General features: G+C 35.5%; 1 protein-coding gene across 8 annotated transcripts in view; it reads right to left on the reverse strand.

Annotated features, from left to right (window-relative positions):
* Window positions 1–13,318, reverse strand: part of MPDZ (multiple PDZ domain crumbs cell polarity complex component) — a 167,994-nt gene that overhangs the window by 98,721 nt on the left and 55,955 nt on the right. For all 8 annotated transcript variants that reach the window (XM_082656131.1, XM_082656130.1, XM_082656134.1 and 5 more), the window contains 6 exons: window positions 9,581–9,790; window positions 8,959–9,098; window positions 7,713–7,926; window positions 4,915–5,043; window positions 3,105–3,314; window positions 185–299 (listed from right to left, as the gene is read on the reverse strand). In XM_082656131.1, coding sequence (XP_082512257.1) covers window positions 185–299; window positions 3,105–3,314; window positions 4,915–5,043; window positions 7,713–7,926; window positions 8,959–9,098; window positions 9,581–9,790 — 1,018 coding nt within the window. The remainder of the gene's footprint in view (window positions 1–184; window positions 300–3,104; window positions 3,315–4,914; window positions 5,044–7,712; window positions 7,927–8,958; window positions 9,099–9,580; window positions 9,791–13,318) is intronic.

A 13,318-nucleotide genomic window follows, 5' to 3' on the forward strand; every position in this document is an offset into this window, starting at 1 on the left:
AAGACAATGGTTTTGTCTGAAATAAAATATCAGAGTCGCCTGCACTAAATCATTCCTAAGGAAGATTTCCATCAGTTTATGACAATCTGAAAATACATTATGTTGACTGAATATTTCATAAGACAAAGACATTACAGGCAATTGCCAAGATGAAAGAAATAGAATATTAATGTTTAAAAACTACCTAATTTTTTATCTCCAATGTAACCAGCAATGGTAATTCCTAATCCTTGGACATTTTTAGTGAGTTCTACATCAAATGTCTCATTTTCTTCACTTTTCTGAGTAGAAGCATCAACCTAAAATAAAATTGATAAATAAATATACACATAAATAAACATGTAAACAAACAAGATAATCTTTTTTAAGCCACAATCTTTAGAAATAATATGATGTAATTGGGTGTTAGAGAACTCAGCTAGAAAATTATAGAGTAGGGATTACTCCTTCAATCTTGACAACTTGGACTCAGCATCACATTTTTACTCAAAAGGAATGTCAAGAGTAAAGCTGAACACCCCCATCAGAGAAATATATAATTGTCTGTGCGTGCAAAATGTTAAAAATTAGACAGTTTCTTATTAACAAATTCTATTTTCAGGGATGGCTCATCTTCATTTTTGAAGAAGTTAGGATGTAATACAGTTAAAATAACTCATACTTTGAATCCACATCAGCAAGTTCAAATCTAGCTTTGCCACTGTTTTTTTCTAAGCATCACTCTGCTCAACTGTCTATCAGGAATAAGAACAAGTCCAGCTAACAATTATTGAGCAGTTTCTATATAACAGACACCTGTCATGTCTCAATTCATTTACTCCTTAGAATAAGCCTATGAGGTAGGTACAATTACTGTCAATTTTTCTCTGGTGAAACTGAGGAACACAAACTTTTCCAAGGACAAACAGCAATCTAGTAGAGGCAGAATTCAAATGTAGATAAGCTGGTTGCAGAACCCCTGCTCTTAAAAGCTGCACAGTATGTTAATTCCTCCTAGAATGTAGGGGCCATACTGCCCACTCAAGACATGCCGTTATTACTACCTTAAGTTGAGAGCTGATTCTAACACCATGAATGTGAATCTATCCTCCAGATATACTATTAATAGACTGATGATTATTTTGAAAGCCAGTGAAATATATCAAACAGCTAATTAAAACTGTCCTTGGGGCTTCCCTGGTGGCGCAGTGGTTGAGAGTCCGCCTGCCGATGCAGGGGACGCGGGTTCGTGCCCCGGTCCAGGAAGATCCCACATGCCACGGAGCGGCTAGGCTCGTGAGCCATGGCCGCTGAGCCTGCGCGTCCAGAGCCTGTGCTCCGCAACGGGAGAGGCCACAACAGTGAGAGGCCCACGTACCGCAAAAAAAAAAAAAAACTGTCCTTGTATTTGCTTTATAAATTCAAACTTTAATACAAAAAGCTTTTTAGAAGGAAAGAATGCCTTTACACATGATTTCCTTCATTCCTGGAGTGGTACCTGAAAGCAGATTTCTCTAATATGTAGACTTGTTATTATGTATTGGACTGAAGGGCAAGGCTCGCTGAATAAAGCATGAGTGAACTAGCACAGTAAGTCATCAATAAGTTGTTGGCATTATATACTAGTGTGGTGTCAGCAGATTCCACAGAGAACCCTAGGAAGATCACAAAAGAATGAAGTCTTTGGTTCGAATGGACATGCAGGTTGGGGCGAGCTGGTAATGGTTTCTGATTTTCTTTAAGCACACTCTGTACCTCACTGATAAGTCACCTAAATGAGATATAATTGTATAGTAAAGTTTTATTTTTTTCATTGCACATAATTATCTGTGCAAACTTAGCAAAAGTTTAAAGTTTAGATAATTACAAGAAAATGACAGGATGAAATCTGCTTCAATTGAAACAAATGTGTCTTCTATTTTTAATAAGACTTATGCAAGTGCTATTTTAGAGGGTGGCAATTTGACTATCGAATGGTTTTAAAAGGGGCACAAGCTTCACAAATGATGATATGCACAGAATAGATATTTTTCTAAGCTTTCAATTACATCAAGTGGTTTTTGGTATTGCATTCATTTATATATTGCTGAATAAAATGTTTTGTTTACCACAAAAGAATGCCATTTAAATACTTTCATAAACAGGCTTTCTTTCTTTACTTCTTTCTCCCTGCAAAAAATAGCAACGAAACTCAATCCTAAAAACAACAGAATCATGGAAATTTCAAGTGTTCTAATAAAGTTTTAAAGGGCTTGTGGAGGAGGTTAGAATATTAAAAGAAAGAATTTGTAGCAACTGTTTAGAAAATAACTGTTTTTAAATCTATAAGAAAGGAATGTAGAACTTGCATTTGCTATAAAGCTCATATAGAAATTGGTCATAATTCTCTTCTTAAATATTTAAGAAATTTCTGGATAAAATTATTTTGTTGATATTTAATCCACTATCATCTTGTGACCTGAACTATTTGAGATAACCATCACATTATAATAATTTTGAAACATTCTAGCTTTTATCATACCAAGTTAAGAACAAAGATGGAATGCTCTGCGCCTATGAAGCTTTTGTCACAACCCCGAAAGCGTAACTTTTCTCTAAAAAAAATTATATAAGTGGGTCAAGAATAGTAACTTATTACAAATCTGATAACAATTATATGACATACCTGAAAACAACAATGAAAGGTTTTAGTAAGCTTTATTTATCCACCTTGCCCACAAAAAGACACTAAGAAGCAAGGTGTTGAAAGGGAATGATTGGAACTTACAGCCCACCTTACAGAAACTCTTCTAAGTAAGAAAAAGATAGAATTAAATGTTTTACGTATTAGTAGCAAATAATTCTTTAAAATATATCCAAACTTCAAAACATTTTCCTCATAAATGTGCTTAGAGAAAAATCAAAAACAGTAATCTAGAATTTTTAAGCAATCTATCTTTCACCTGTTAGACATTATTCCTATTTAATAAACTATTATTAGTGCTGAAACATCATTACATTTGAATTTTGTTTCATTCTTTAGCACTAATACACTAACATTAATAAGTCTAGTTTCTAAATAAACACCACTGTCATCTAAGGGCTACAGTCTATGACTTTCCCATTAACTGCTTTTATCTCCTTACCCGCATCTCTGGTGTAGAAGATGGGGATGAGGAAAGCGTGATGCCCAAAGAGGTGGGCACCGCTGGTTCTTCCATGGCACCTCTGGCAATCATCAATTTGACTCTATTTCCACACTGTCTGAGGACCTGGGCTACTTGCTCACTGCTCATTCCTGCTAGATCTGTGTCACCAATCTTTAGAATGTGGTCTCCACTGCATAATCGCCCATGCTGAATAAAAAGGGATTGATTAGTCAGATTGTTGTTGTTATTATTATTAACTTCATCAGAGAAATCCCTCATTTAGAGGGAACGAGAGTAATAACAAAAAAAGAGCTATTACATGAATTACCAATCATGGTACATTAAACATGTGGTTGTGATGTTAACTGTCTTTTGAAGCATGCTAACTTCATTAAATGTGATGTAAGTAAATGAAATTCATAAATATTCTTTAAATCAATAGTTGATATGACCTTTTCAATTTGATTTCTACCCACTCGATGCAAGAAAGCACTAGTCTTTCTGTGAATTTTTTGAGGGATAAAATAAACAGAAAATGCCACTAAGGAAAGGTGAAGTATAACTCACTTCACAAATATATATAACTCAAAATACTGTATCAACCACAAAAATCCACTGAGTTAATACCACAATTTTCTGCATTGCCATTTCAAAAATTTGCATCCCTAAAAAACTCATTTGCAGATGAAATATTTGTGAGACTTAAATTCAGATAAACCAGGGAAGTGAACAGCAGTCTGGTAAGCCTCCATACAGGCACTGTCCACTAGAACTTTCTGCAGTGATGAAATGTTCTGCATTGTCCAATATGGAAGCTACAAGCAACATATTGCTCTAGAGCACTTGAAATATAGCTCGTCTAATGGAGGAACTGGGGTGGTAATTTTATTTCATTTTAATTAATTCAAATTTGAATTTAAAAAGTGATATGTGGCCAGTACCTACAGTATTAGACAGTGCAGCTCTATACACAAGGTAAAGCTGATTTACCACAAGCCTGTCAATTAGAGAAATTTCACTGGATACTGCATGATACTGGCTAATGTTTAAAAGGAAGAAAACGCACATACTATTGAGTTACTCTCAATAATTGATAAGGTTATCTCTATTGATAAGGCTGCCCATAAATCTGCCTTTCATTTACCAATATGAAAAATACTTGATGCACGTGACTTAAGTTCAAATACACATGCAAAAGCAAACAGCTTTATATATAAAACATTATAACCAAGGCAAAAGAGACACTAGAACTTGTCAAATTAAAATGTAAATCATAATTAGTAACTTTACAATTTTCTCACATATGCTCCAACAACTTTACATAGCATAAATGGCAATGCTTTAATAAACTACTCTAAGAGATAAAAACAGGCTGTACTTCATATACAAAGATGACACCAGTGACCCATCACTAAAGGGACAAGATGAATCTTATTTTTCGCCCTTTAATAATGAAGTATTCTTTTTTCCATAATACCTTGTAGCTATAAAACAGATAAGTAGGCTTATAAACATGATTTACAATCATAAAATAAAGGATATATACCTCTACAATGATCAAAACCACAACCTGGGCTTTAGTCTGTGATTCTAAAGAGGCTTAAGATCACTGTCTGTAACTGTAACTGAAAATCAAGGTCTCTCTTGAAATGTATTTCTCCCCAGGTCTAAGAAAAACATTTTACATACAAGTCCAGCGAAAGAGAAGATTCTGACACTGTCTAAAGCCAAATTCTCTTCTAACAGAAATGTAAAAGATGAAGGTGTATTTTTGATAAAACATAAAAAATCTGCTGGAGTAGCTTACCTGATCAGCTACTCCTCCAGGCAGGATGGTTTTCACGATCACGCCAGTTGCTTTTCCTCCTACAATGCCAAATCCCAGACCAGAGCCATCATTTACCAATTCAATAGTCTCCACGTGCTGCCAGTGAACCTGAAAGCAAAGCCCCCATATGAATTTGAAAACATTTTATGAAAAACTAAAATTATTACTACAGTTGAGATCTCTATGAATATTATTTTGTGATTAGTATTAAATAACTAAGTGCAGACATAATAATGAGTTTTAACAGGGTCCCTTTTATTCAGTACACTTCTCTTTCAACATGTTGTTACTGCTATTGATATAACCATTCTTGAAATAATCAATACATCATTACAGTGACTGCATTTAACCAGGTAAAGAGAGATTTGCAAGATCCTTTGTAGAACTTAAAAAAAAAAGGGATGATCAAGGAAAGACTGTTAGCTGTTAAGAACTTCTTCTGCATAAACCCTATTGGGCGAGATTCCAAACAAAGTGACCTCTTAAAGTCACTGACAGCTGTCAGTGACTTTACAAAGCAAAATTAAGATTTTATTTGCTTACCCTTAGAGTCAACTGTTTTTTTTCCTTTTTTCTTTTTTTTAAAGAGCTCGTACTCTGATAAGATCAATAAGATTGTTTTTTGTTTTTCTTTTTTAATTTATTTTTTGGCTGCACAGCACGGCGTGAGGGATCTCGGTTCCCGGACCAGGGATCGAACCCGGGCCCTTGGCAGTGGAAGTGCGAAGTCTTAACCAGTGGACCGCCAGGTAAGTCCCTAGAGTAAACTTTTTTAAGGGACTAAAAATTTTTTTTTTTTTTTTTTAAGGAATGATGTCAAGTAAAAAGGCTACATAAAGAAAGGTAACAATCCCATTCACCACTGCAACAAAAAGAATAAAATACCTAGGAATAAACCTACCTAAGGAGGTAGTAAAAGACCTGTGCTCAGAAAAGTATAAGACACTGATGAAAGAAATCAAAGATGACACAGATGGAGCGATACACCATGTTCTTGGATTGGAAGAATCAATATTGTGAAAATGACTATACTACCCAAAGCAATCTACAGATTCAATGCAATCCCTATCAAATTACCAATGGCATCTTTTACAGAACTAGAACAAAAACTCTTAACATTTGTATGGAGACACAAAAGACCCCGAATAGCCAAAGCAATCTTGAGGGAAAAAAATGGAGCTGGAGGAATCAGACTCCCTGACTTCAGACTATACTACAAAGCTACCATAATAATCAAGACAATATGGTACTGGCACAAAAACAGAAATATAGATCAATGGAACACACCTATCATCAACTAATCTATGACAAAGGAGCCAAGGATATACAATGGAGAAAAGACAGTCTCTTCAGTAAGTGGTGCTGGGAGAACTGGACAGCTACATGTAAAGAATAAAATTAGAACACTCCCTAACACCATACACAAAAATAAACTCAAAATGGATTCAAGACCTAAATGTAAGACCGGATACTATAAAACCCTTAGAGGAAGAACACTCTTTGACATAAATCACAGCAAGATCCTTTTTGACCCACCTCCTAGAGTAATGGAAATAAAAACAAAATAAACAAATGGAACATAATGAAACTTAAAAGCTTTTGCACAGCAAAGGAAACTATAAACAAGATGAAAAGACAACCCTCAGAATGGGAGAAAATATTTGCAAATGAATCAACGGACAAAGGATTAATCTCCAAAACATATAAACAGCTCATGCAGCTCAGTATTAAAAAACAAACAACCCAATCCAAAAATGGGCAGAAGACCTAAATAGACATTTCTCCAAAGAAGACATACAGATGGCCAAGAAGCGCATGAAAAGCGCTCAACATCACTAATTATTAGAGAAATGCAAATCAAAACTACAATGAGGTATCACCTCACACCGGTCAGAATGGGCATATCAGAAAATTTACAAACAACAAATGCTGGAGAGGGTGTGGAGAAAACGGAACCCTCCTGCACTGTTGGTGGGAATGATACACCACCAATGATACACCAACCAGTGGTTAATTGATACAACCACTGTGGAGAATAGTATGGAGGTTCCTTAAAAAACTAAAAATAGAATTACCATATGACCCAGCATATGGTATGGGCATATACCCAGAGAAAACCATAATTCAAAAAGACACATGCACCCCAATGTTCACTGCAGCACTATTTACAATAGCCAGGACATGGAAGCAACCTAAATACCCACTGACAGACGAATGGATAAAGAAGATGCGGTACGTACATATAATGGAATATAACTCAGCCATTAAAAGGAATGAAATTGGGTCACTGGTAGAGGCAAGGATGGACCTAGGGACTGTCATACAAAGTGAAGTAAGTCAGAAAGAGAAGAACAAATATCGTATATTCATGCATATATGTGGAATCTAGAAAAATGGTAGAGATGAACTGGTTTGCAAGGCAGAAATAGAGACACAGATGTAGAGAACATACGTATGGACACCGAGGGGGAAAGCGTGGGGTGGCAGGGTGGTGGTGGTGGGATGAATTGGGAGATTGGGATTGACATGTATACACTAATATGTATACAATAGATAATAAGAAACTGCTGTATAAATTAAATTAAATTAAAAAAAATTTTTTAGAAGCCTTAAACTTAATCATAATTACATAAAAAATATTCCAGGCCACAGAGAGATGCAACAAAAAGGGAAAAACCCAAGAAGTACAAAGAATCTACAGGAAGTGTGAACCCATACAAAACCTTAAAGAAATAGCAAAATACGTTCTGTTCCTCTTGAAAATCTGATGTACTCACCGGATTAGAGTGAGCTGAAATTGTGCTGGCCGCAGATGGAGAACGGGAAACTATGGGGCTGATGAGCTGAGGCAATGAGCCTCTGGCAATAACCAGCTTGACAGTATCTTTAGCTTTCTGCAGGATGCTGATAGCCTGCTGATGTGTAATTGTCTGATCAAGTGCCTGTCCGTTAATAGCAAGGATCTGATCAGTTTCCTTCAATCTTCCATCTCTAAGAATGAAAAAGGGGGTAAAAAATAACTAACAGCTCTCAAAACAATGACAGCTTCTTTGGCACGCATTTTCAGGTTATTTTTAATTCTATTTTCTAATGTCCACACTATGAAAGCTTTTTCCTGCAGTTGCACTTCTAAAAATATTTTTTCTATTTCTTTAATTTAGTATGTATATGAGATGGTGTTTACTAAACTATTGTGCCCAGTCATTATGCTGTACACCTTAAACTTACATACTGCTGTATGTCAATTATGTCAAAATAAAAATGGAAGGGAAAATATATATGCTTTGGCTCCAGTTGACCTACCCCTAATCAACCCCTCCCAGTTAAAAGCACCTTCTTTTCAGCTACCCACTCAACCTATACATTGTATTTTAGATGTTCCTATCCTCTACAAATGAAAGCAAAGATGTATATATTTACTTGTTGCTTTGAGTATATTAATAAAATATAGCTCAAATTATCATAGGCCATTTGTATACTTTTCTATAAAGTAATTTTAAAATCTAATCAAAAAGAGCCCATTTAATAGCAATGAGAGTACTGCCCTAGTCAAATTTTTCTTTCCTTACTAAAAAATGATTAAGTTATGACTAAATTTAAAAGTAACTCTCCTTTCAAAGGACTTTCTTTTTATCGTAGCAATGTTAAGAATTTAATGATTTCTAAAAACTAATTAATAACAGATTGTATTCAGTTTTTTGTCTGTTTTTATTCATTTTTGTTCCTTGAAATTCTCCCAAGGTGAGCAGTACCTTCTGAATCTGGTATCAAAAACAGAAAAGAGGGGCTTCCCTGGTGGCGCAGTGGTTGAGAGTCCGCCTGCCGATGCAGGGGACACGAGTTCGTGTCCCGGTCTGGGAAGATCCCACATGCTGCGGAGCAGCGGGGCCCATGAGCCGTGGCCGCTGAGCCTGTGAGTACGGAGCCTGTGCTCCGCAACAGGAGAAGCCACAACAGTGAGAGGCCCACGTACCGCAAAAAAAACCAAAAACAAAAACAGAAAAGACACAGTGACAGTCTCACCTGTGGGCCACACTGCCCTCCTGGATCTCCTGCACAAATATCCCCAGTTCTCCCCGGTTTTCACTCCTCAGTCCCACAACACTGAACCCAAGGCCTCCACATGGAGGTTTGAGGAGCTCAAAAACTTCTATTTGGCGACCCTGTTCAGGAAAAAAAGCAAGAAATATAATTAAATGCAAATCACTGCACTTGCAATCATCTTATTAGTGACATTAATCTGTTCTTTAAAAAAAAAGAAATTAAAAATATTTTTTTCTAAGATAAACTTTATCACTCATCACCTAGAATGAGACATTTATTTATCCCGAAGAATATTTCTGAAACATAACATATAATGCTCAATTTAAAATATGATAATTAAAAAAAGGAACAGAAAAATCTCAGAATCACCTAAACCCACATAAATTCTACATCTTTGTCATTCCAATTTTTTCAGATATTATAAATGTCTTCATAAATAAGAATATATATTTTAAATATACTTGATATATATTTAATGTATATATTTAACTTACATAATGTAAATATATGTAAGTATTCTTCAAATTATCCAGGATTTGATTACATTCTTAAGATATTATTATACATTCTATCATTAACTATCAGGAAGAAATGCTCTTACCTGGGCCATATTTTTGATCAGTTGATCAAATTCATCAAAAGCAGGTTTCCCATTGATGTGTGCAGTACCCAATCCTGTAAGAACTTCCAGATTCCCATTATTTGGGGATAATAAAAATGATTCATTTTGCAGAGTAGGAATTACAGCTGGGCTGAGATGTGGAATGTGGGCACATTCAACATTTGAAATTGTGGGAGTTGCAATGTTTACCTAAGAGTAATATGGAGACTATTAACAACTTTGTCATTCCATAAACTATTTCATAGCAATCATCCCAAGAGAGGTAATAATGAAGTACCTATGAAATTTCAAAATGTCCATACCCTTTTATTCTGCAACTCTATTTCAAGAAATTTATTTCAAGGAGAAAAATTAGAAAAATACACAAAGATGTAAACGCAAGGATGTTCAGCACAGCACTATGTTTTAGGTGGAAAAAGTTTTAAAAACTAATTAAGTGAAAAGAATCAGTGTTCAACTTCAAGGTACTCATTAAAACACACACAAAAACACATCCATACATATGTTTTTAAGTGAAAAAGCCTAGTTATTGAACAATAACAGTAAGTATAGTACAATTCAATGTACACTCAAAAAATGTTTACATGTGTATTAAACATCTGGAAGAATATATACCAAACCACCAACAGAACACTAGTTGTCCCCAAGAGATGGGATTCCAGAAGGCCATTAACTTACCATATTGCTTGAATTTTTATAACAACCTATGCAGTAAAGAATTTGGTCTTTCCCAGAAAGAAGCCTGGCCTTTGTTCTTACCTCATAGGAAGAAACTTCTAAACCCTTGGAATTTCCCAGATGACAGAAGTGTCTCTGTTATTCACAGTGGGCCCCAAGGCCACATGATATCCTCTCAAACTCTTAAACTAAGTCATCTCACATGGGCAATCAATCATGCCTATGAAATGATGTCCCAATAAAAACTCTGAACACCAAGCTCAGGTGAGCTTCCTGGGTTGGCAATACTCCACGCATACTGTCACACATCAAGTTTGGGAAGGGAACACTTCCTGAGGACCATGGAAGCTTCACATCTGGAATCCTCTCAGACTCAGTGCTATGCATCTCTTTCTTAGGTTAACTTTCAACCTGTATCCTTTCCCTATAACAGACCATAACCATGAGTCTTAACAGCTTTCAGTAGGTTCTATAGGTCCTTCTAATGAATTACTGAACCTGAGCGTGGTTTGGGGAACCTCCTGAATGTGCAGTTGGAATCAGAAGTGAGGATGGTCTTGTGTGGACTCTTCCTTCCAACTTTGTATTTGGAGCTTAACTCCTTGCTGTTGGTGGCACAAGTCTAGGGCAGAGCTTCTAGTCTGGAGGACTACGCCCTCAAACCTCACAGTATGGTTAACTCCAGGTACAATGATATTAATAAACAACAACAAAATATTCTGTAATTACTTGTATGTGCCTGTTATACAGAGCTAAATAATCTAATAATAATAAATAATATATTTATTATTAATATTTATAGAATATCTTATATAAAGTCATACTGACATTAATATAGTAATATTAAATAATAATAAATATTACATTAAAGCTAAGCAATTATTAAAACAGTGCAAAGAGTCAATCCTAATTTTGTATTTCTATAGGGTATCTGGAATGTAACTTTTAATTTACAATTAATCGTAAGAAAAGTTATAGCAATGACACTTTTGGATCACTCTCTAAGCTCATCTCCCAGCACTCTGTCCTTCACTCACAAAGCTCCAGCTATACTAACCACTTTACTGTTCCTCCAACTGCCAAGCTGTTCTCTCTAGCAGCCAAGTACGTCCTTCCCCCAAGGATCTACGTGCTTACATTTTTTGTTCATCCAAGTACACTTAACATCACCTCAGAGAAGGCCTCCCTGACAACCCTAACTAAGACTGCGTCCCACCATTACGCTCCATGAACTGACACTGCCCTGTTTTTCTTCATGGTGCTTATTATTGCCTGGCATGCACCCTGCTGTCATGGAGCTTCCACCCCAATCTGCAGAGACAGACTAGAATGTAGAATTCTCCAGTGGAGGAATTCAACTATTTTATTCTCTATTATATCCTCATCCTCTAGGAGAGTGTCTTGCACGGAGTTGGCTTTCAATATCCATCTGCAGAATAAATGTTTATCCATTTTTAAGGACCCACTCTGATCTAATCTGCCCAATGACCCTCCAAGAATCACTATTACCATTTTACAGATGACAAAATTACACAAAGTCACACACCTAGTAAGTAGATTATGACCTAGATTTTTTTCATCATGGTGCTACTACCATCTTCGTATTATACACATAGCAAACAATCATTTCTGGAAATGAGACATTAGTAAATGTCTTCCACTGACAGAAGCAATCAAAATATTTCACAATTTATGTCACCAATCCATGCCTAAGCTTGTTACCTGTCCTAAAAAATAAAACAGGAAACTCAGTAACTTACCAAAGTTACCAGTAATTCACCATTTTATTGGCTATCTACAACCACAGATGTAAAGGAGATCAAGGTATTTGAGGAAGAGGCTTTTGGGAATCCTTTCAAATGCTTATTTTAAAATCTACAGCAGGCATGATCTATTATTATTTTTTCAAAAGTAAGCTTCTTATGCCAAACCTGATTTTTTTTTAAACCTGAGCATGGCAACTTCAATAAAATCTGCCAGCAGAAGATACACTGTTCAGGTTGAAGCAGATGGCATCATGAAATCTGTGACAGGCTGAGGATCCCACACACCAGGACCTAATGCCTATGGTATGTTTGCATAGGGAAAAAATATTTGGAGTTTTGCTACAGTGAGCTAGGATGAACAAATCACATTATAAGCACAAAGAGTCTGTCTGTGTGAAGTTAACTGGTGAAACAGAAGCTCTGACACTATGCAAGACAAGGTGTGAAGGCATTCCAAGAGTAAAGTTATATATGCATATAAAGCTATATGATATTGAATATCAATTGTCTTCCACAAATTTGTTAAAGGTTAACAAATGACAATGACTCCTCCTACCTCCTCCCAGCCACTGAGGTCTACATAAATGTAAAAGCAAAGAGATCACATAAGTAAAAACTAAAATTTAATTATACCGTTATACAAAAGGCTTGTTTCTAACTTTGAAAATTTATACCCATAGCAAAAAGGCACCTTGTGATTCTGCCATAGCTTTATTAAAATGGCTTTCTGAACTATAATCTCTTTGAAGAACAAGAATGAATCTTCTTTGCCATGATAGGTCTGTTCATAACAGACACAGTATAAATGTTTAATAAAAAGAACTTGACTCCCATCTTGGTTTATAGAATATAAAATAAACAGAAGAAAACACAACTATCTGTTGATTTTTACATACAGGTAAACAATCTGTATAATTTATGGAAGTTGCTAGTAAATGAGCAAGAGTCACCACATAATTTTCTGTTCTCTGTTTAGTTTCTGGCTATTTCAGTCTAAAAAGGTCTTTTATGTTCTTAGTAAATAAACATGTATTAATTTATGGATTCTAATTAGTGCTAACATTAAAACATAAATTAAATAAAAACTATGTAAGGTATTCAATTAAAAAGTTACCAAATTCTTTCTGAAAGGGTAATATGGAACACCATCTCAGTAGGAGCTCTATTATAAGATGTAGTCAGAACCCGCAAAAGGTTCACTTACTCTAAAAGACCAGATAAAGCAAAAATCATAACAAAGGACAAATATACAACTTAAGCACGTTATTTTAAC

The sequence above is a fragment of the Grampus griseus genome (genome assembly GCF_964374135.1).
Source record: "Grampus griseus genome assembly, chromosome: 6".
Lineage (NCBI taxonomy): Eukaryota > Metazoa > Chordata > Mammalia > Artiodactyla > Delphinidae > Grampus > Grampus griseus.